The following is a 24,817-nucleotide window of genomic DNA, read 5'->3' as shown; positions in this document are numbered from 1 at the left end:
TCAAAGCTGCCCAAAGCAAGCTGAAGCATAAGCTTCGCTTCAATCTAGGCTTAAAATCCGAATACTTAAGCTGAAGTGGCCGAAGTACTTAGATTTTATGCCTAAACCAAAGGGAAGTGCAATGAATGTGCATCTGCTTCGGTCAGTCAGTGAAGAGAGCCTCTCGAATATTTCTCTCCTCTCTCTCTCTCTCTCCCCGCATCAACTCTCTGTATGCGTTTCTCTCTCATAACAATCTCTCTCTATTTCTTTTTGTATTTCTAGCAACTTTCTCCGTCTCTTTCACATTATCTGTATCTCGGCATTTCTTGCATTTCTCTCACCGTGCTCCAATTTCATCTCTCTCTCCGTTTCTCTCACATTATCAACTCTCTGTACATTTCTTTCTTGCATTTCTCTCTCTCCATCTCTCTCACACTATCGACTCTCTGTATTTCTTACATTTCTCTCTCTCACCTTGTTCCAAATTCATCTCTCTCTTTCTACATTTCACTCCATACTCCACCCTCCCTGTTACTTGCTCTGGAAGAGAGGGACCAGGGAGTGTATGATCCGAATGCAGGTGTTGCACAGGAAGAGGTGCCTCAACAGTTGTTGAGGAGGTTCACCAACACATTGAACCTCAATTCCTCCAGCTTCAGCAAGAGGTTGCACAAGCAATGCAACTCCAGCTTGAGGCCTGAGGCATTTCGTATTTTCGTCACTGCCTGTTGTGGTTTTTTTTCTTTGCACTGTATTTTGGCTGGATGATCTAGATTTATGTTTTGAAATTTGGTATAGGCTTCTACTGAAATTGTGAAGTTTTATTCCCTAGTCATTAATATTCTTTAATTCCCGTATGGTTTTGGTATTTCTTTAGGAGCTCTCTGAACGTTGCCTTTCCTCCTGATCAAAGTTCTAAAACTCGGACTCGGTCGAGTAACTCAGGCGAGTTTTGACCAATTTCGTTGTACACCAAAATGTTTAGTTTACATATATTAAAACCTCTACTTTGCATCAGATAGCTTAAAATGCCTTTTTTAGAGCCTGAAAAACGAAGGTGACCCCTCAATCTCTTGTTAAGAGGTCGATTAATTGCGGAAGCGATAACCAACATGCCCATATGTGGCTTAATGATAAAAAGAGGCACTTGCACCATATAGATATATATATATATAACTATATATTATCTTTATTTTCTTTAAAAAAATAGAATTGGACTCAAGCGAGTTACTCGGACTCAGCCACGGCCGCCGAGTCGATTTTTTTAACATTGAAAAGAAGCATGGGGAATCATCCTTTTTAGATTTCTCTTTAAATCTGCATCTTCGTTTGAAATTATGTAAACTCAATAGTGTTTGGGGATTGAGAGCCCCAGTTTCTCCATGAATTTGATAATTTGAGAGAATATTCTTCGATTACAAAACAGTCGATTGTCAAGGAGTCTATATTTTGGCTAAATGTACATGAAATCTTTTGTGAGTCCAAGCAGTGTTAAAAAAATCGATTCAATCAAGGTATTCGGCACATGCCCGACGCGATCTACTAGGGCGAGTTCGAGTAACTCGCCCGAATCCACCTCATTTCTTTTGTAAAGAAAACGAAGAAAAATAATAGTTACATACAATGGTTTAAAAACCGGATCGGTGATCCGGATCGGGCTTTTCAAAAACCGATCCTGATCGGCAAATCGGCGATCCGGATCGGCGAATCGGCGATCCGGATCGAAATCGGGTGAATCGGTCAGACTAAAGCTTCAAAAAAATCCGAAAAAATTATTAAAATTCATTATAAATATTGGTTTTTAGGAATTTAATAAAAAATAAGGGTACTCCATTAAGAATTTTCATGTTTTTGAATGAATATGCGAATATTGATATGTTCTTTCCCTGCATGAACCGCCATTCAGCATTTAATTTACAGTATTTCGTGCTCATCCCTACACTGTTGCTGTTGGACTCGATATGTGAATAATATGGCTGGGATAAGGTGGCCTCAGAATCATCATCTCTCTCGTTTTCTCTTTGAATAATATGGATTAAAAAAATAAATAAATAAATTTTCAAAAAAATTCTATCATGGATTACAAAAAAAAATTCGATCATGGATTAAACAAAAAAAATCACAAATTTTCAAAAAATTCAATCATGGATTACATAAAATTCGATCATGGATTACATAAAATTCGATCATGGATTACATAAAATTCGATCATGGATTACATAAAATTCGATCATGGATTACAAAAAAAAACAAACAAAAAAAACAAAAAATTCAATCGTGGATTACAAAAAAAGAAAAAAATAGTTCGATCATGGATTACAAAAAATTCAATCATGGATTACAAAGAACTCTATCATGGGTTACAAAAAAAGCAAAAAACAAAAAATTCAATCATGGATTAAAAAAAAACAAACAAACATTTCGATCATGGATTACAAAAAAAAAACAAACATTTCGATCATATATTACAAAACATTCGATCATGGATTACAAAAAATTCTATCATGGGTTACAAAAAAAAAAAAAAAAACAAAAAAATCGATCATGGATTACAAGAAAAGAAAACAAACATTTCGATCATGGATTACAAAAAATTCTATTATGGGTTACAAAAAACCAAAAAATTCCATCATGGATTACAAAAAAATCTATCATGGATTACCAAAAAAAAAAAAAACCGTACGGAATCGCCGATTCACTGTTCGGACTCGCCGATTCCGTACAGTGAATCGGCGATTCACTGTACAGAATCGTCCGGTTCTCTCTAGAACCGAACGATTTCCGATTTTTGGGCGATCCGGTTCCTTTTTCACTATTTCCTAGTCGAACCGGACCACTCGACGTTTTTTAAAACGCTGGTTACATATATTATAAGTACCTCCTTTATTAGTAAAGTAAAAGTGGCGTCTTATATCTCTTTATAAGAGGCGGGCTCGATTCTCGATGAGTAGCTTTTCTCGTAACATATCTGTTATGAATTTGTGCTACGCCTCCCCTATGGGAAAACTCGCCTCCCCTATGGGATATTATAGTTAAACTTTAAAAGCGTTGTGTACAATTAACTCGCTCAAAATTCACCTCGTCTTATAGGTCGAGACCGAGTTACTCGGCCGAGTCCGATTTGCCTCGGCCGAGTTTTAGAATATTTAGTGTGAGTAACTGAAGAATGTGACCTCAGCAATTGGGATCTTGTGGGTTGAGAGAGTAACGAATAACTGAAAAATGGGACCTCCGCAATTGGGATCTTGTCGGTAGAGAGAGTAACTGAAGAATGCGACCTCCGCAATTGGGATCTTGTGGGTAGAGAGAGGTAAAGAGAGAGCGTTAGAAGGAGAGAGGGAGAAAAGAGAGAGCAAGTTTTCTAGGGGGTAAATAAAGCTGTCCGATATTCAAAACATCGGATCGAGAGCAAACTTAGCAAAAAAAAAAAAACTTCGTTGATATATCCTTCCAAATAATACAACATTGATTCAGGTCATACCCTTATAACAGTAAAAAAACCTGAGTTGTAGGTAAATTTCCTTTTTTTTCTAATTAACTTAATGAGGTGATTTTCTTGATGAAATCATCCGCCAAAGTACACAATGTTCAGTGTTGAAGTAGACAAATAAATGTGAAATTTATTTATATTAATGCGGCAATGGTGGGTATGCAGATGAAGACGTTGACCAATTTTTTTGATGATGCACTTGTATTACAGGTGTTGGTGTTGCTTCATACATATTTACATTTTGATCTTGAAGAAAGTGCAGAAGAAGTTGAAGGTGAAGGGGAAATTGATGGTGAAGGGCTTGGGCTTCTTAATAGGAATTGGGATGCATACCCCTTTTTTTTTTTCACTTAAAACGCATTCTTCTTCTTCTTTTTGTCTAGTGTTATTATTGCATTCTAATATTCGTCGCATTTGATTTCTTGCATTCTAATTGATTTCTGAAATAGGCTGGAAGAATTAAAACTGTAGAATTTCCATGTTCGATTGCAGGAAATGCTAAATGGTCTTCAAAACAATGTTATAGAAGTACTTCAGATTCAAAATTACAATATGTGCTAAACGTTTGTTTTGAATTGCGGCTTCCAAAACAATGTGTTTTCCGGGAATGGGGATGGGTTCGTACTGAGTCCCACTTGACCTCCATCAATCTCATCAATCTATTAATGGTTTAAAAAATGAAAAAAAAAAAAATTGATTATTTGAAAAACAGGGCAAGAGCTCCTCATCCTCACTGACTTACTCAAAAAAATAACCCCTTCTTTGGGAAGAAGATGGAGCACCTTAGCTTACCAAAATCAAACATTCTAGCTAGGTGCAATGAGTAAAAAACAGAAACACGGATGGGATGCTCTCCTTTGGCAGTGTCAATTCTAAGCTTCTTTTTCTTAGGGAAAAAGTTTATATAGAGCCGAGTCTCTAAACAATCAAATTAAAACCCACCTCAAAATTTTCACTGGAAGATATTGTTTTGATGTCCAAATATCTTCAATTGATCATCTCGACATCAAGATGTATTGACATAGGGAAAAAATAGATTTTATATTTTGAAAACAATGCATCTTATAGCATATTTTTAGACCGTCAATTTTCAAGTTTCCATAGATCCATTCGATCTACACTATTTTGAAGAATTAAATTTTATAATTAAAAATAAAAATATGTTTTAAGGTTATCACAAAGATTTCCAATATTGAAACCACACTTCTCAGCACCCTTTTCTTAAATTGCCATCTTGAACTATGGCATGCTTTTAGCCTTTCCTTTCCGTACAGGTGCTTCAGTAATATAGAGAAGTGTCTTCAAACTCAAAAGTAAAGCTCTTCTTGGTATGGTTACTAAAAGAAGTTCCTCTATTCAAAGCAGATCTTGCCCATTTGTTTAATTTGGAAGTAGAGAAAGTAGAGAGTGCTCATTAAATTGTTCTCGAGTCTTTCCTCAGTGAAACTCTTGGGCATGTTCAAAGTAGCTAGGAAGAAGAAGCAGCCATGAAGCAGGAGACACTAACAAAGTACATGAGAGAAGGTCTGGCTCAACTAAGCAAATGGCAGCCATGTTCAGAGTTGCCCATCAAAAGACCCGGGGAGCACGGAACCCCTGCACAACCAAAGCTGGTAATAGGAGCCACAGACCAGGCCCAATGTAGCGAAGGACTGTGGTCGAAGCTGTCCTGCAATGTCCTGAATTCAGTCTTGGAGGGCTTCACACTGCCAGAAATCATACGGACCATGGCTGTCTGTAAAGATTCGAGGGCTACTACCGGGCCCACACCACGGGGCCTCCCATGGCTCATGCTTACCGCCCCCAATGACTGAAGGGTTTTGCTGGATCCAATAACCCATAGAACCTATACCGTGAGCGTCTCAGACTTTTGCAGGACTTGGTTTCTCAAATCCATGCGAGGGTGGCTATTGCTCTGTGTTCAACAAGAACTGAGGTCAATCATTTTTTACCTGAATCCTTTCTCTAAAGCACGGATGGACCTGCCCCCGCTCTCTTGTGATTCTTTCGACAAGGGCACCTTCATCCCCCCTCGAGAAGGGATTACTGCACTGTAATTTTGTTCCAAGCATCAGGATCAGCCACGAAAATATGGACCTGTCAAGTAGGGAATAAGGCATGGTGCACCACCAGACACGAGAACATCCCTTATCCCATGACCCACATTGAGGATGTGGCCCTTGGTCCAGGTGGGTGGGTCTACTGTATGGAGCAAGGCATGATGATCGGTAGGGGGTGGGTCTACTGTATGGAGATCGGAGCCTACCATCTTCGTAAGTGGGTTGTACATAGCTGCTTCTTCGGCAATGTGGGATGCCCACTTGGTTTGGGCCGGCGGGGGCGTTTACGTGGCATGTGCGTACACAGGGCCCGAAGTCATCCGTGGGTCAATGTGGGTGTGGGGGGATTGTGGCGCATCAGACCACCCATATGAAGGATTCCTTGGGCTGGGTATTGTTGCTAGGTTCCGAAGCATCCTCAGCTGTAATAGCTTCTCGTATAGGTTTTCTAAATAGAGATTTCGGTTTAGAAAGGGAGGGTCCTTTCGTGTTTGAGTGGGTGGGGATGAGGGACAAGAGAGGTAAAAAGGTTCAGAAACTCGATGCTTATTAGGTCCTGTGTGCCTTCTCTTAGAGCCATTTGGGTGGATTCCTTGTGAACCCATACGTTTGTTTCATTGGAAATTGCATTAGAAAGCAGCCTCTTTCCCCTGCCTATAGAATGGGGAAGTAGCACCACTCAATTTCCAAGAAATAAGCATAATGAAAAAGTAGCTCCCCAAGCAGCACTACAGAAATTAGTGGCATTTTGTGGGCAACCAATTTCAATGCAATGTAGGTACGAAATAAAATTCCCATTTGCTGGGAATCTATATTTTGTCAGGCATGAAATAGAATTTCAGTTTGATGGGAATCTGTGTTTGTCAAACTTATAGGTATGAAATAGAATTCCAATTTGCTGGGAATCTATATTTGTCAAACTTCTTTCCAGAGTATTCATAACATTACATCCACAGACATTACATTCCCAAACAGCATTTATAACCGAACAGTACAAAGTAACAAATATGGTCTACACGTTTGTTCTTGGCTACTTTGGAATGCCCCAAATCTAGGGTTATAGCCACCCTAAAACCGTCCCGAAACATGCCAAAAAGTAGCTCAGTAGAACAGTAACAAAAATGATTTTCCTAAAAAAATTCATAGTTAATACCTAGTAGTCTTATTTTCTTATATTTTTCAAATATAGTCTAACGACCACCTCAATTTTGACTTGACAAGACACAAACGGCTCAGTGAGTGATCCAATAATTTGGAATCACGTCGTGGTTACCGAAAATGCCTACTGCTACCTAAGACACGAAAGAGATGTAACATCCAACCCGCAATTAACAAATTTACATTCAAAGTATCAATAAATTTGTCAGCAACAAAATCAACATTATTAATTCAGCTGTCCTAGAAAAGGGGAAAAAATACTTGCCAAAATATACAAAATACTAAAAGAACTTTGAAAAAGGCTCATATTTGCCTCCAATTATGGGACTTAACTAGAGGCAGGTCATATGCGTGTATTTAAGGTGGATTTGACTAAGGATTACCTGTAGCAATGTGAATTACATGTAATAAAGAAGATCCTAGCTATAATGTAGATAATTAAATATTAGAATACTAAATCGAAATTCAGGTAAAACCCTATATTCAAGCTGAAGTACATATACCAATTTCTATGAAAAGAAAATCAAATGCACAAACAAAAAGTCAGATAATGACAGAAACACCGATGAGAAGACAGTTCCCCTCAAAAAACCAAAAGAGAAGAAACAAGTAGAAGATCCAAAGAGAGAGTGACGTAAAACGCCATTTTCTCTAAAACATAAGTGATATTTTCTAAGGTACTTGAAGAAAATACCTGTTTCTTAAGAGGTGTGAAAGAGTCATGTATTAAGCGAAGTACTAACCATGATCCAAACCACAAATTTGAGCCAAACGAGCAATAAACTGCCCTCAAAATCTCAATGGAAGCATCCAAAACAATGCATGCCAGAGAAGGATGTTGAACATCAAAAAGATACTCGTACAAAAAAAGGTTTCAATCGCCAAACTTCACTCCCCAACGTAAACCAAACCCATCAAAGTGCTTCCTCGACTACGCCTCTAAATACTATCATCTCACCCAAATGATGATGCCACAGAATTAAAGAGCCTGCTCAACACAAGTGGTTTTATGGACTATACACGGGCAATTAGCCAGATCATAAAACAAACACAAACCTCCTTCCTACCTAAATCACTCTGGCCCTACCAACGGGCAGCAAGAAACAAAGTCTGCTACCAAAAGAATATCAACCATCAAAATACACAACAAAATGATATTTGTCGCCGCGAGAACCTATCTCTCATCAGCTACAGCCACCAATGAAAAAGAATCAGTAACCACCCATGGGAGGCGGTGGTGGCATGCCAAAGGGCGGCATTGGGGGCATCCCCATGCCACCCATGGGTGGTGGTGGTGCAAAACCACTTCCCATCCCTGCCATAGGAGGAGCAGGCAGGGCGAGAGGCAGCAACTGAGCATACATATTCTGCACAACAAAAAAACAAGAGGCGTTCAGAAAAAGACAAATAGATACAGTTTTCCATTCTTGAAATTGATAGAGAAGAGGATGAATGAAATACCTGTTGGGCAACGAGATCCTTCTCTTCTTTTTCTTTGACTTTCGTTTCGGTGAGTGCCTCAAGTTTGTCCTTCACGAGTTCATCCACCTTGGTCGTGTATTCACGAATGAACTACAAACACAGAAGGTACAAGCATTTGAAAAGTGAACCGAAGCACAATAACATACAGAAACACACCAAAAATCACACAAAAACTTACTACCCACCAGCGACTCTCTCTCTCTCTCTCTCTCTCTCTCTCTCTCTCTCTCTCTCTCCCCCAGCACACCGACACACATTCTTAACACAGTGAATACACACCTGGAGGAGGTATGGGAAAACAAAGTCAATCATATTGTTCATCCAGGCAAGCTCTAAAGCCACATCAGGACGGATCAAGTCATAGCAAGTGAATAGACAAGATGCGAAGCACTCTTTCTTTCCCTGCAATAGATGAGCAAGAAGAAAGGAAACATCAAAACATGCCAGACATTCAATCTACTATTTATATGATGAAAATGATAATATGAAAGATCAGCAGACCTGCTCAATAAAATACACGAGCAACTCCTCAGCCAGTTCCCTGTCTCCTGATTGAGATGATGTCTCCATTGCATCCTGATAAAGGTTGTCCTTCTTAGACAATTGGACAGACTGTCTCCATCTTCCTGCCTTCTTGTAAATGTATGCCGCTATTCTTCTCATCTCCAAAAGCTCGTGCTTTTCAAGCTGCCCATAGAAAAGCACTGTTAAGGCTCATTCCAAGAAAAAACACGGATACCCACAATTTATCCAAGTAGACCATAGTTGGATACTTGGATGGACAATATATACCAAGACTACATCCACCATCCACTACGATGTGAATCATTGGAGATTAAATGAACTAGTGAAGCAAGAGTCCAAGACTACATCCACCATCCACTACATCCTCCCTAATGTGAACAGATGGTAAGTAACACTCGAAGTACTGTATCATAGTCCAAGGACTGCTGTTTATTTCATTTTTATAATCAGGGAGAGGTAAAAGACTTCTCACCTTCTGTGCAAGGCCGATCTGATCAAAGTTGTCATGCAAGTCAATCGACTCTCTGAGCCTGTCATAGTCCTCTTCTTCAATGTAGATCTCATTGAGAGCCTCATTCACAGCAGCAACATTGTTGCTTTGTACTTCAACCATGTATGGCTTCACGAGATGCAGCTGCCCAGCCTGTAAGCCATGAAAATAACAGGCACAATACAAACAGCAAGATAACATCATCAGTAACGAACCCACTATGTTTTTTAGCGAATTTGAGCAACAAACCCACACGCACGCTCGCGCGCCCGTGCAAACACACACCCACAGAGAGAGAGAGAGAGACCTTGCGCATGATGTCAACAACGCGCGTATGGTCAACTCGGAGAGCAAGAACATGGAGCAAGTCATTGATGTATTCAGGATGCTCTTGCAAATAGAAGTGCACTGCCTTGTAATAGAGCTCCACATTGGCCACCTTGACTGCAACATCTTTGAACTGCATGTGGTCCCATGCCTCTGGAGAGTGGTTCATCATGGTGGTGGCAGCATTGTCAAACTCATCGTACTGAATATAGAGGTAAGTGAGCTCCTTCCAATGTTGTTGCTCATCGCAAACCCTTATGAGCTTAGGAATGTTCAGACGAGTAGCAAAGAGTTTGATGTGCTCCATAAGCTTCTCTGGACGATATCTTGCATAGAGGATGCCAAGCTCGGTAAAGATACCCATGTGGGCACGCTCCAAACCTAGACCACTTTCCATAAGAGAGATCAGCTCATTGAAGCATCCCCTGTTCTGGTAGTAGTCACTAACCTCCTCCAAGTCATCAACCTGCAAAAGACAAAATTATACATCGGAGTTACCAATATATATTTGTGTGTGCCCGCATATAACAAATAAAAGAAGCTTCTAGAGGATTTATATTCTTGCATTGTTAGTTCTGGATGCAGTTTCATAAGTTGCTTCAATTAAGAGTTTGTAAGGATGTAGGATTTTACAGTTTCTCTCTCTTATTCTAAAAAATAAGGTAGACAATCACCCTGCTATTTCTAGAAAGACTTGTTTTAGTAACGAGTGCAATTGAAGAGAAATTCAAGAAAGGGCTTTCCCCCAAAATTTAAATGGATATATTTATGAGAGAAGAATGGGGTACTGCAAGGTGAGGAAGAAAATTTAAAAAATTCTCTCTTTTTCTCCAATGGGGTACACTACTTTATTACAAATCAATAGAAGTTTGAACAAATGCACCCCCACCACTCAACACCCCCCCACCCCAACAAACACAGCACAAAAAAAAATGCATAGGTGGGGACCATGACTATACACTCTGTGCATAACTCACATGATTTAGTTAAAGAGATAAAGAGATGCCTATATCAAGCAATTCAGATTTTTGAACACCATCACAAAGCGAGGGAGGGAGCGAGCGAGAGAGAGAGAGCAGTCATACACCAAGTAATAACCTCACCTGGACAATGATATTGAGACCACATATCTGAGCCAAGCGGAATTCCTCAGCATCAACACAAGCAAAGCAAATTTCCTTCCAAGTCTTGGAGCTGTTTGCTTTACGAGCCGCATCCACTGCACCTTGGAATTGCTTGAGCTTGACAAGAGTGCTAGCCAGCTTGGCCCAGTTCGAAATGTAAGCAAATATGATCTTGGCAGCCTCATATAGGGCTTCATCGTACAAGCGATCTCCAACATTTTGAAGATTAGCAACATTAGGTGAAAGGATAAACTCTTCAATTTCACCCAATCTATCAATCTTTGCATAAGCATAGATGAGCTCACTGTCCACTTTGGGCTCCTTAACCTTTTGCCTAACCATGAGAAGATACTTGACCAAATCATGGTACACATTAGTTTCCTCAGCAGCTCTAATAACATCCAAGAACTGAGTGGCATCATCTGCTCTGATAAAGGATTCAATGGCATCGCTCACAAGTCCCTCTTTTAGTTGCGCCTTTGCCACTTGGCTCCAAACAGCATCCTCTTCGACTCTGAAAGCAAACTCCACTGCACGATCAATGCTACGAATGTTGTCCAAAAGGACATTCACTGCCTGCACATTCAAGCTGAACTTCTTGAAGATGGCAAAAGCTTCTTCGTAAAGCTCATGCTCCACTGCAACCTCACCAACGGCAGGCCCATCAAAGTTCTCCAATCTATTGATATAATCCATAACCCGTGACTTGTCGGCCTTGATGGCTGTTAAAATAAGCAGGTTTTGAAGATTGAAGTTTCCACTGAATGCAGAGTTTTGGAGAACAATCTTCTCAAGGAGCTCGATAAGCTCATGAGGAAGATCAGCAGTCATAAAAGCTTTCACTGCTGCAGAGACCTGCTCTGGGCTCTTGCTTTCGGGTAGAGCAGTAGACACAACTTGATCGATAAGTTGCCGCCTGTATGTGTTCTCAGGATTGAGCACTTTTTCCCAGAGCTCAGGTTCCATCCTCTCTACAACATACCTGCAATAAAAGGAAATTCATTAGAACTGCTTTTCTTTTTGTGGTAGCTAGCACTCTTGAAATGACTTTTTAGAGTATAGAAGTAATGGGTAAATATGATACAGACCTGGCCTGCAGCTTAAAGAGAGAATTCTTATTGGTGACGTTGATGAGCTCATCATCACACTGCCCTCGTCTGTATGCAACAACAGCCAAAGTGGGATCCCTCTTTTCACAATATTTGCCAACAACACGGGAATCATAGTAAGGGTTGGTGGTGAGGAAATGTTCTGGGTTGTTGTTGCTGTCGATGATGATTTTACCCAATGCATTGTGAACATGAACATCTTGGCTCCCCTCACTAACAAGATGTTCTAAGAACTGGGTGAGCAAACGAAGGCGATTTCTGCAATAGACAGCAAAAAAATAAATACATTAAATAGAAGTTAGCTAGGAGGATGACTAAATGCGTTAGTGGAAATGTCTGTGCTTTTGTGTATGGTGTATGCGTGGGAAGAGAGAGAGAGACCTCTTCTCACATTCTTCAACAAGGGGCTCAACCGGAAGGAGTGAACGGACAGAAAGAATAAGACCCTTGATGAAATCTTCTGGGCATTCATCATCTAGAAGCTGCCCAACCACTAATGGAGCATTGGCAGGGCTCACCTATTAAGCACAAAATAAAGATTAGTAAAGTGAATCATCGTGAGAGAGAGAGAGAGAGAGCAAACATGTTGCTCAATATTGAAAAAACGATTTAAGATAGTACAGCAAATCAACAAGTAAATATCTTAACAAGAAAGCCAAAAATAATCTCACCTTTTGGACATAGCCTTCAATATAGCGCAGCATGTTGTTCGAGTACAAGTAATGGGTAAGATCCGGTACAAATCCAAAACGATCACAAACATTTATCAATGGCCGTGCATCTGGAAGTTTGGCTTCCATTAAAAAGTTCTTCGTCTTCTCAGGATCATAGAAGTTTGATTCTCTTGTGACACGCTCCACCTCTTTTATTTGTCCCGTCTTGGCTGCTGCCTCAATATACTTGAAATGAATATCTGGATCCTCACTGTTACACATTTACAGAATTTAAAAAACTCACAAAGGAACTAGAAACATCCAACCTACTAAAAAGCAGCAATGCATCTGTTAAATCAGAAAAATACCTTGAGCTCAGATACGACCCCAAAAAGAAATAAAGACCTTCATAGGACTTAAATTGCTCAAAAATTCTGATACAAGCATCCACTCCCAACTGCTCAGAATATTCTTTGGCAACCTGTGCAAAAGATACAGGTTTTAGCCAAACCTTAAAATAAACAAATGATAAATAAGTAACAGCACAGAACAATCTTTTCCATAAGAATATAGCATGGGGGATTCTATAGTTACCTGAACAAACAAATGATCAATAAGTAACAGCACAGAACAATATTTTCTATAAGAATATAGCATGGGGGATTCTATAGTTACCTGAACAATTATTTGAAGGTTTCCTCTCAGATTAACCACTAAAAGATCTTTCATACACTCCAGTGCCCACTCCCTGGAAAGGGTTCCAAAGAACTCTACAAGTGACTGCAAGCAAGCAGATTTCAGAAGTCAATAACATCGTGTAATTGAAGATCAAAGATAAAGGGTGATGTAACAATACCAACCTGAGGCTCAATAGCATGAGTGTTCACAATGACACGTTTGATATCAGGCAACTCTGTGTAGTGCTGCAGAAATCACAATCCCCATTATTTCCAAAAGAATTTGTGCCGACTATATAAATGTTAACAGTTATCAAAAAAAAAAATTGTACCGACTATATATAAGATTTCCTTGACAGAAGGAACAGTTAAAGAAGTTATCTTACCTGAAGGGCACGCATATACAAGCCCGCTTTTTCACAAAGTTGGGCAACCCGAGGTCGGTCATAGTGACTGAACATCCCATTAGCTAAAATAGCATCAGCCACATTGGGAAACGTTACCAGATTAATCTCCAGGACCTGTCCCACACACAAATGTCAGCATACGCAGAAACTTGCAGGTAGAAACAGAAAACTTCTTTTCCAGAGTGTGAGATACCTTTGTTTGAAGGAAGGCATGTTCTGGCAAATTGGGTTTCAAAACATCCAACAGGAAGGCAGTTGCCTCTCGGATCATATTTCTCTGTTATTATGCAACAGCATAGGTAAAAATGAAAAAGATCAGTGTGGTTTCGAGACAAAATCCACTCTGATCCACCTAAATAGTATTCTAATGAAAATCGGGCAGTAAGGTAAAGGAAAATCAATATAATCCCAGCTTCAAGATTGATCAAATCACAAATTGAACCTGAAGGAAGAGATCCGTAATTGTATTATAGTCAACTGGGCAACCCCCTTCCATTTGTGACATCATAAGGGCAAAATTAACCGCTCCCTGGGAGGAAAAAAGAAAGATAATGATCATCAGACCAGAGTTCCCAGACAATAAAGGTAATGTCAAACCAAAATTTAATAGAAAAAAAATTAAACAGAATAAAAATATTAGAAAATACACTGTAAAAAAATGCAATCTCATTATATAAAAAATTGCATTCTAATGAAGTAACCGTATATTGGTTTTATAAGAATCCTGACTAGATTTCTTTTTGCATAGAACTTGTCAGGATATAAACACGAGATATTTTTCATTACCATGTAAAGTAGAACTTCTTATGATGGTTTAGGATGTTGAGAACAAAAACACTAAATAAAATGCGTAAAACTCCTGGTTCCAAACATATTGACACAAGCAGTAATAGATTTGAATACCTGAGGATCTGTTCGCAGAATTGTTTGCAGAAGGAAGAGATAATCAGGTGTATAACCAACCTGCATGAGACAAAATCACAGAACCTCAGTTATCATGAGAGATGATAATCCAGTAAGTAACAAAAATTAAAAAAAAGGCACGCAAGCCACTATCAAGGCCCCATCGACAAGCCAACCTGAAGTGATACATTGAAATAGGAAATAACCCTTTTGTATGAGGCCAGAGAGATCACGAATACAAATGAAAGCTTCAATTACCTGCTTCGAGTAAATGAGTATTTTGTCAAACTCCCTTCGTTCAGCAAAGGCTGCAACAACTTTTGGAGTAGCCCTCGCCTTAATATATATCTTGAGGGCAAGATCATTATCCACAGTCTACAAAAAAGAGATTTTTTAACCATCAAAACCAATGGAGTTTATGGATTTCAACAAATTAAGTCAAGTGAAGGCAGACTAATATGGTTAAGAAAGGTGATTTCAACTAAAGAGTTAAAGATAACTTGAAAATTTTGTTAGTAAACAAAAATGAGCAAGATGGCTTGGGTAAACAGCAATACAGTAACTATTGAGACAAAAATAACTAAAAATTCTGACAACCTTCACAAGATCCCCAAGTTCCTCACTACACTCAAGCTTGTCTTCAGCTAACCAATTCTCCAGAAGATTCTTTTTGTTCTGATTTACGACCAAGCGAGACAACTCCAGAGACTCAAAGGCATTCAGCTTTCCTTTTGTCAGTAGTGTCCCAAAGTACTGTAGCAGTGGTGGCGTTTGTCCGGATTGAACAGGAACACTCTGCACAATAAAATACATCACAGGCGTACAAAGTGCAGTAGACAACAAAACCATTTGCCATGACAACAGAACTATAAATGTCTAATCTATGCATGCCCAGCTACCAACCCTCAAGTACAAACAATGGTCTCTAGTTTCTTCATACCAATTAAAGAAGCAGAAGAAGTGATAATGCGGCACAAAGAGATGTATTATGATATCAATCAATATTGAAAAGAGCAAAAAAGAAAGCAAGGGGTGTATCGTAGCCAACACATGCATAGCCTTGATCATTAGTAATTGGCATACCTGAAACTTAGCTACAGTATCAGGGGTACGGAGGATCCCCTGTGGAGAATCTGCAGCAAGTTCTGCAGCCTCCTTGTATTTAGTCTGAGAAAACAACTCTTGGAAACGCTGTACAACCTGTATTACAAAAGAAAAGAAAATAAAAAAGGATGTATCAATAAGAAACTCTATAAAGCTTAGAAATATTTGCCAAACTATCCCAGTATAAATATGTGGAGACATGCATATCAATTGATCAAAGAGTTACCAAATTCTCTGCCCCTGGAAGATTCCCTCGTTTGGCAAGATTCACTGCGAGTTCCAGGTTGTTTAGCTGTAAAATTTAACAGACCAAATTGTCATGTTATGAATATTTAACGGAAATAGGTTTTCTGAAAAGATGCACATACATTTCTCATACCTGACCACTGACAAAAGGAACAATGGTTGCTTCATTGACCGTTGCAAGAAGCACTTGGCCACGCCTATTGACAGCATAAAATCCTCCCAGTGACGAAGCCTCTGTCGTTAGGAAAATCGGATCGGGGCTTATGCGGTTTCTGTAAACTGCTGTTGCAGTCTCCAAGTCATAAACGAATAGAAGCCCAAGCTTTGTGATCACATAAATCAAACTGTATTTATGTGATATCTGGCAAAACAAACAGTTAAGAGTGACTAAAACGGCATGATTATAATAACAACAGAGACTTGTAAAAGCTCTACGAGTTAATTAAACACCTGCATTGCCACAGGAAAGTCATCAGCAAAATCAGGAGGGAAAAAAAGGTCCGCTTGTCTCTTTGTAAAGCCAGGCTTACCTGAAAGACCAACCAAAACAAAGTAATGGACAGGTCAACAATCAAAGAAAATGTTTCTAAAACAAGAAAAGGATTTCAAAAAAGCATGCAAGGATGAATGCATAAGAAGTTAACCATGCTTGTAATAATTACGACAATGGCCAAATTAGAAGAGGCCATAAACATTTTGACGCTAGAATATGAATGATAAGCATTCAGGAACACATTCAAAAGTTAAGGTTTAACTCGATAAGCCAGCCACACTTGTCAAACCACCTTAGGCAACTCCAGTGCAACACCAGTACAAACTATTGAAATTAAAATTTTCAGAAACTGAGGTGATTATCACCTCCTCCCAAGTTTATGAAAAACATAGAGATCAGTTCAGGCACAAAAACAATCTATATGGTGCTAAATAAACTTTGCTCAAAACAAAGTTAATATGTGTGCTGGAAAATCAACCTACAAGCAGGTCCAAATTATGGGCCGCATAGGCTCATCTTGATGCACCGCCAAGGAGGGTGCATCAAGCATGCTCGCCTTGGAGGGGCAAAGAAGTGCGGCCAAGGGCCATGCCACCTCAATGCAGCTGCAATTGACAACTACGATGAAAATATGAAGTAAGCAGCTATTTTCGATGTAAGAAGTTACAGCATAATCTAATTAAGGGACCAAATAGCAAACCTGGCTGAGCACCAAGTTCTATCACATGTAATTTCGAGGTAATCTGGCCTGCATTAGTGGTTTTTGAGGCAAAACAAATAAGAGTGGAAGGATTTTCATTGCCAGCCACCTGCATGAGACAAATAAATAATGGGTGGCATACACAGTCAATAACTGCATCCATGTCAAATCATAAGATTCAATCGAAAACCAAGCAACAGTGAGAGTACTATGCTCACTTTAATTGATGCAAATGATGCAGCATGTGCTTCGAGAGCTTGACTTCGCTGCTGATCGACTGAGAAGAGTTGCATGTTCCCTTTGACCAATTGTGGCCTCTATACATATAAGCATGAAATTCAGGAATATTAATGTGTAAATACATCTTAAAAGACAAAAACAATTGTTAATAATTCCAATTTTCTACTTGTGAAAGCAAACAGAGATTTTTAAGTGTACAAGATAAAATGACCTAAACTCCTGTAATGTCTCCGAGGACACATCAAGCCTTGCATAGCTTCTAGACAGATGCTGAAGCATTTTCACATTTAAGTCACTGAAACGTGTTAAACCAATGATTCATGATACAAGCATGCATTCAAAAGCTAGACCCACCTTTGTTTGATTTCTTAACATATCGCATAAGATTGAATCATAAATCAAACTCATAACCACAATGAAGCTCATACAACTTCGACAGTAAAACAGATATATTCCAATCTGAAAATACACTTATATATTTGAGAGGCTCACAATGATGATTAAATATAGAAACAAACTTTCACAAACTTCACACAACCAAAACAGCTGTATGACAATGCCCAATTTACAAGGGAAAATCAAAAAAAGATTTACATAAAAATTAGATCGAGAAGAACACACCATAGCTGAACCCATTTGGATTAGAAATAACTGTCAGATGCAACAAAAATAGAGGAAAAATAATACAGTGCCCAGATTACGTAACTTGCATATAATCTCTCTTAAACATGATCAACAAGCATTAATTTTCTCATGCAGATTACTTACGAACACAATCCTGAAATAGAAAGAGAACCAAAAATGATACTCACCTCAGCAGCACCAGGAGCAATTCCAATTAAAACAAGCCACTTTTCAGAGGGATCACACCGATAGTTGATTATTTGATTGTTCAGCAAATTAGCTGTTCGCTCAAACATCTTTACAGGCTCAGAATCACCTGCACAAGAGTCAAAGTCAGCTAGGTTTTACAGGACTTTTAATGGTTTTAAGAAAGGGCACTTCAACAGTTACAGCAAGAACAAAGAGTAATACAAATATAGAATTAAAAAAACTGCATCTTATTCATCAAATACTATAAAAGAAAAAAAAAAGTGCCAAATTACCTTCAATTGACCAGTGGTACACTGAGGTCTGTGTGACCAAGCCCAACATCTTTGGAGTAATCCACTTCCAAAAGACAACCTAAACAATCAAAAAGCACAAGAACTGGACATGTCACCTACATTATTCTCACTGCAAAACAAAATAAAAAAACTGTAGACAAGCAAGTAAACAATAAAAGACCATGTCATCACCTGCTCCGGCATCTGATGTGATTTCATTTTTGCCTTCATCTCGATATTAAATATTTGCAAGTGGTCTTGTGTAGTTCCAGGTATTTGAGCTTCAGTTCCATTGAAGCAATACAACAGTCAGGCCAATAAAAACCAAATAGTCATATAGAGACAATGCATAGAATTTGATGTATGTGGAACATATAGTTTAAGCACAAAGAGTTCAGAGAATTTGGCCTTCCTAGTTCTGGGAAACTAACTCCAAAGCCAAAAAGAATGAGGACGTTCAGAAACCTCTTTATAAGAAAGCCATATAGCAAGAGAAGTGCATAATTCATCATAATGGAAAGCTCAAGGAACTTTATCCAAAACCAAAATTAAGTGTAAGTCAATTGAATCAAGGGCATCCATTTCTATATCTATATCTACATATCTCCATAGATATGAGTGCATGTGTATATGTATAAATTAAAGACTGGTGGAAGGCAAAGATTAATGTAGCCTTCTCTTTCGAGGATTATCTTTAGGATGAGGACATTCTCGGCTATCAAGTTAAGTTGTTGGGTAGGATAGATAAGGTAGTCATCATGAGAGTAAGGATCCATACAAGGATGAACAAACGCGGTAACTTAGGGTTCCCAGAAGAAGTTTGCAATTTTACACTTGACAATGATGGCTTTGTCATGTATCCAGCACATCTGGCCCACCCTCAAAGGATACCTGCCTCACATTGGGTAACAAGGATGGACAAGATGGTAACACTTGATCATCTTCACTACGAGGTAGTCACTTCCCAAATTATTGGTATTATGTACAGCGAGCACACCTCAATCATTTTCTTATGCACAGTTTCATTTGCAATTGGGTATTCAATACTAAGTTCGATGCATTTCCACATTAAAAAGGCAAACGTGCCAGACACGTTTCCGTGAATCAAAAATGTAAGAATGCATGTCCACACACGTCAAAACCTCAGCATTTTATGTACACGACATGTCCAACATGCAATTCCTCCTAGAAGTCGTATTGGACATAGCATGCCTGTGACAGAAACAATTGTGTGTGCCCACGCCCTTGTAACAGGCTTGTTTAGGTTGATCCCATAATGGCAGCAGCTCCAAATGGGTGTCAGCCTTTCTTCAAGAATTTCTGTATTTCCTAGTAAACCTCCCTCCATCCACAGGTGTATAGCCTTGATGAAAATTGGAAGGAACCTTGGTTTCTGTTAATCATAGCTCTTTAAATCATAAACGTGGGTATACATATGAAAGATTACCAGTTAGAAATCTTAAGGAGAACATGGAGGGAAGAATGGTATAACCTTTAAAGGCAATGAAGTGCTTAAGTAATCAGGGTACCATATTTTCACAGGCACCAATCGAGAAGGAATCATGCAGTATCAAGGAGAATCTTGGATCAAGAGTGGCGGATGGTGTCATTTAAAAGTCGTAACGGAGTAAGGTGCTGCTGGGGAGTCTTACACTAGTCTTCAACCGGAGCTCAAACGGGTATCAAGGCACTTCTAAAGAAGGCTCAAAGCATAGGGTATTGTTCAGAGCACTGGAATTCATTGATAAAATGATATGGAAGTGAAAAGTACCCTTCACTATGCCGAGAGAGGTTTCTCAACATTTATTTGGCCCTATAATATCAAAGGGTAACTCAATGAACATGAATAGCCAAGACAATAAGCACCGGTTCTATGGAGGATTTTACCTCAAAAAAAAAAAAAAAGGGTTCTATGGAGGATCAGTATGAACAAAGTGGAGGAATCTTTGACATTAGTGACTTAAACACATCCTTTAATCTTGTCCTTAGAGATGCCAATTGAGGTCGTACTTCCTTCGCTAGAGAGACAATAGCTAGCGAGAAGCACAATTTTTCAAATACGTTCACATTAAAGGGTTTCTTTGTAGCGAAAAAAAAATGAGAGGTTTCTTTTTTTTTCTGAACATGAAGGTTTTTAATGTTAGTCCCATTGAAGCCTCCAATCATTCGCATTAGTCCCGTTGAGACCTCTAATCATCTGCAACATCACACCATTTGTAGTTTGGACATATTTCACCTCAAAGAAATTTAAGAAAACAAATACACTGCAAACAGCTCTCAAACATTTTTAAGCAAGAATAACACTTAAAATAGTTGATAACATTACCCAGAATACAAACAAGACCCTTATAGTTGTGGATAAAGGAAACTATGATATCACACATTTTACAACTACAGCTCGACACTCTCACTCTTCGGACCCATCCAACCTCTCTCATAACTGATAGTAGAGACTAAATCAGCTCCACATTTTCTCCCTTCATTCATATTTTTTGCTAAAAGCCTTGCTTGTCGATTGACAAAGGATCCCTTGTTCCAAATTATCAAGCTCAAACACCACTTTACATTTCCTTGGCCTTACCCAAACTAGCTCATCTGGTCTACATCATAGACAGCCCTCCTTACCAAACGATGGGAATGCATGGCTAGCAGACCAAGACCTTTCAAGAGTGATTCTTCATTCCCCAACCCCTAGATATAAATTTCAGAATAACTGGAGGGAATTCCTTAACTGCCCATTTACACCATCCCATTCTCAAGTAAAAAACGAAGAAGAAAAGTTGCCCAGCTCAATGTGACATCAAAAGGAACTAGCTCCATGAAAATGCCACCCAAAATATCCTAAAAACAAATTGCAAATGTTAATTAACTTTACATTCTCATTCCCATATGAGTTGCGCCCCATCGGAGAAGATAAAGCCCAATACTTGAGAACAAAAACTTTTCTTTATAAATTATCATAACAAAGCAGATGAGGCCATATTTAGTCCAATTGAGGCAACAAAGGATTCTAACAGTTACTCTGCTAACCAGGAAGCCATTTTAAGTAGTTAGTAAGCTCAGAGATTCCATTTCCGGGAATGCTTCCAACCTCCCTAAACTCGTCTAGGGATAATTAAAGTATTAGAAAAGCTCTGACATAGTCATTGAATCATTCCTCACACTAGACCATTAACAAAACCATAACTCATTTGCCCGTTCAAAAAATTGTACCTATACATGATAGCACAACCCAATAATACATAAATGGACATCCCAATACCCATGGATAAATTCCTCTCCTCCCAATCCACGAACTAAGCTCAGCTTCTCAATTGGGTGAAACATAATCTCCACTAAATCGTTCACGACTTGCCATAGGTTATCTCCACCAAGACGCCTCAGAAATAAACGATCTCTTGAGGAGACCAGCAAAGAAACCAAGCAAGAAGCCCACCGCTATCGAGTCACTCTTAAGATTCGTTAAGTAAGCACTGGTTTCCTATTCTATTTCGTGTCACATTGCCATTGGTTAATCATAAACATTCCTCACTTGGACCGCCCTATTTATATGCACAACCAGAAGAATCTAATTCAATAGGGCAACCACCTAAGGTTAAGATCCAAGAAAACCAATTGGCAAAAGCATCCATTAACCAGTAGACACTTCTTTTTCAGAAATCTGAAGTGTTCCTTGCCTAGTTCAAACCTAATTCAGAGCCTCCCTTCAAGGCCTTCAACTAGGGTTATTCCAATCTATACTACTCTCTTCTTTGTCTGCCTAGGAGAACTCCACAGAAAGGTCTAAGCAACCACATCCCTACATTCTCCCAGGACTAGAAAGTGTGATTCTTATTATGTTGGCTTCATCACCCACAAGATTCCCCATGTCGCCCTCCTATTCCAAACCCCCTAACTTCAACTAATATAGAAATGATAAGAAAAATGCAGATAATATAGCAACTATCACATGCACCTTTCAACAAATTTGTAAAATGATAAGCAGAAACAAGGTAAGGAGCTCAGAAGGTAACGACAGAATAATCAATACGATTCTGTTTGTGAGCTGCAACTAATAGCATAGTGTCATAATATGTTTGCCATCTCACATACGAGGAAATAAAACCTAAGGGCATAAGTTCCTCAGTCCAATCAGCCATGCATAACCTATTAATATATAGTAAACAAGCATATAGTATATGTTTTGCATGTTCTGATTTTTCTTCACAAATAGTATAGGTTATTATCACTATAAATAATCAGCTGTGAATATCCTATTTTTTATAGTTAACAAGCCTACGTCATATTTTTTCCTGTTCGACTTTTATCATTTAAGCATATAAGTCATTAGCCTTATAATGAGCAACTATAATTGTTATTATCTTCATGCTAAACAGTTTTTTTCCATCCAAAACATGTTAAAATTGTTGAAAAAAAATTAATGTAAAAGCCAGCACTTTCTCCCAAGGAGAGCAAATGCATGGATCCCATATAGAACTGGTATAAAATATGCATCTCATGATAAAACAAAGAGGATTGGTTGTATTCTCACATTATGCATGCAAAGCAACCATTTATTGAGTGAAACACAGGTAAATTTAGCAACCTTTCAGAGCAAGAATCCTGCTGTTGGGGTTCATCAAAGCTGAGTCAGCAGTAATAGGCCGTCTCAGAGGTTGCATAGGCATATTCATGTCAATAATCACCACACTGTTCTGAGGAGCAGTTTCTCGAACACAAATATATTTCTCTGACTCCATGGTCACATGTGTAAATGTGATAAATTGAGGATTTATACCCAGGCTTGTCAACTGCAAAAGGGAAAGGAAATATAGCCAATATTGTCAGGATCAATCTATGAACATCATAAAAATCAAGATTTAAGTGAAGATATGAATACAAATTATGTTGTGTTCTCATGTGTCTCAAGAATGTCTTGGAGAAGTACAGACTCGCAATATTTGAATTCCAAAAGGAAGACGATGGCAAATACAACTATTTCAACTTAAATGAAATTCAAGTTGAGACAAAAACTTAATTTTGAAAAAGGAGAACAGCAAACAAAACAAGATTTGATCCACAATAATCTCCAATCAATAAAACTATCATTTTTACGGTTAAATAATAGCCAGAAAGAAAAAACAAATGATGGTTTTTTAAATAAATAAACAGAAAACAAATGATTAGTTATCAAATTATCCAATGAAGCCCGATAATCAAATGATAGGAGATCGCAAAATGCTTTAAATCCATGACAGATATGAGTCCATCACAGGAAAACATCAAAGGCTAACACTTTTAATATAAATTTTCGAATAACACTTTTAATATAATTATTGTGCAAACGAGAGTAAAACGACAATTTAAAGGAAATCTGCTTCCGCAACTGAATTGAAAGCTTCAAATGATTCATAAGTCCCAACAGAGATCAAGAATTTTTCTGATTAGTTTATCAGATCACCAGTGTCAACACTGTAGATCCAACAGATCCAGCATTTACTGGTAATCTACCAAGAAAAAAAGTTCAAACCCTCAAAAAAACGAATTATAGTGGCACTGATAGTAGGGATCTGGTAATCTCATCCATCCAACCAAGCTGGCCAAATTAAGCAGCTAAATCATTTCCCATTTCTCAAATCAATTTGAGGTCCAAGACTCTTAACAAAACGAAGAGAGCTAGGACGCCTCAAAACAGATTCAATTTCAATAGAATAAGCAAAAACCAGAGAAAGCAACCACAGGATACCAGATCGATGCAGCAAAAAGACAAATTCTCAAAAACAAGCAGAGAGAAATGCCCCAAAAAAAATGAAAAGACCAGTGAATCATAGGGAAAGAACCAACCGTCAGAGCTTCCTTCATAGTGATCGGAGCAGTTGCAGCAGCCATGGCGCCTGGATCAACTCTCCACCGAAAAACACAATTTCGGCGGAGGGAAACCGCCCCAGATAAAGAACACCCTAGATATCTCCGCTAAAAAGCAATTACGAAAACCTTTGATGGCGTTGCAAGGGTTCAGATCTGACGGAGAGAGGAAGGTTTCTCACTCTGCAACAACCCTTGTTGAGGGTTGAGAACGCGAAAGGGAGGGAGTAATAAACTCTTTACGGAGAGAGAAAACGAGAGAAATGGGTGCATATAATGAAATGGCTCGAGGGCATTGTCCCGTCAAATTCAGATTCAATTACGTTAAATGATATTCGAATTCCATCGAAATGACACCCAACAAAGACTTACGTTATGAAGGGCAAATAACCAAATTAGATGAGAGAGAAAGCAGAAGTTTGAGAGACAGAAAATTAAGCTCTAATCATGCATTTGCTGGCAATTTTGTGTGTTAATTTTAATGATTTAATTTTTAGCTCTTTTAAAGTTCGGGGAATACTCAATAGTGTGACTCGGCTCATGGTTCGGTGGCTTGAACCTAGCCAAGCCGTTCTACTTCTTGGAGGTAAAATATTGATACTGAAGACATCATGGTTATGAGCTTGATCGGCTTGGGCCAATTTTTAGCCGAGAAAGTGGGAGCCACGCAAGACGCCACCAAGAGCAGTAAATACAA

General features: G+C 38.7%; 1 protein-coding gene across 1 annotated transcript; it reads right to left on the bottom strand.

Moving 5' to 3' along the window:
- Nucleotides 1-7,451: 7,451 nt before the first annotated feature.
- Nucleotides 7,452-24,395, bottom strand: LOC18433494 (clathrin heavy chain 2). Its single transcript, XM_006843582.4, has 30 exons — nucleotides 24,100-24,395; nucleotides 22,862-23,066; nucleotides 18,469-18,557; nucleotides 18,277-18,355; nucleotides 17,983-18,110; nucleotides 17,149-17,247; nucleotides 16,931-17,039; nucleotides 16,188-16,267; nucleotides 15,871-16,098; nucleotides 15,718-15,783; nucleotides 15,471-15,587; nucleotides 14,985-15,182; nucleotides 14,646-14,762; nucleotides 14,388-14,447; nucleotides 13,927-14,013; nucleotides 13,678-13,761; nucleotides 13,464-13,598; nucleotides 13,261-13,323; nucleotides 13,076-13,180; nucleotides 12,769-12,881; nucleotides 12,419-12,671; nucleotides 12,129-12,265; nucleotides 11,727-12,005; nucleotides 10,618-11,620; nucleotides 9,495-9,980; nucleotides 9,170-9,340; nucleotides 8,674-8,859; nucleotides 8,452-8,574; nucleotides 8,152-8,262; nucleotides 7,452-8,057 (listed from the first exon to the last, which is right to left on the bottom strand). Exons 1-30 carry the CDS (start codon nucleotides 24,142-24,144, stop codon nucleotides 7,902-7,904), a joined length of 5,112 nt encoding a protein of 1,703 aa, XP_006843645.1. The 5' UTR covers nucleotides 24,145-24,395; the 3' UTR covers nucleotides 7,452-7,901.
- Between the last annotated feature and the right edge of the window lie 422 nt (nucleotides 24,396-24,817).

This window comes from Amborella trichopoda, chromosome 8 (assembly GCF_054954075.1).
Source record: "Amborella trichopoda isolate Santa Cruz 75 chromosome 8, AtrichopodaSantaCruz75HAP2 v2.0, whole genome shotgun sequence".
Classification (NCBI taxonomy): domain Eukaryota; kingdom Viridiplantae; phylum Streptophyta; class Magnoliopsida; order Amborellales; family Amborellaceae; genus Amborella; species Amborella trichopoda.
This window is presented reverse-complemented; position numbering and strand designations above follow the sequence as displayed.

Bases quoted from the DNA above. Each gene is read 5' to 3' on its own strand.
- LOC18433494 (XM_006843582.4), bottom strand. From the start codon at position 24,144: ATGGCTGCTGCAACTGCTCCGATCACTATGAAGGAAGCTCTGACG. The intron at 13,762-13,926 runs GTTCAATTTGTG...GCATAATAACAG, and splicing joins TTACGGATCTCTTCCTTCAG to AGAAATATGATCCGAGAGGC. The intron at 12,672-12,768 runs GTATTTTTCTGA...AATGTGTAACAG, and splicing joins GGGTCGTATCTGAGCTCAAG to TGAGGATCCAGATATTCATT.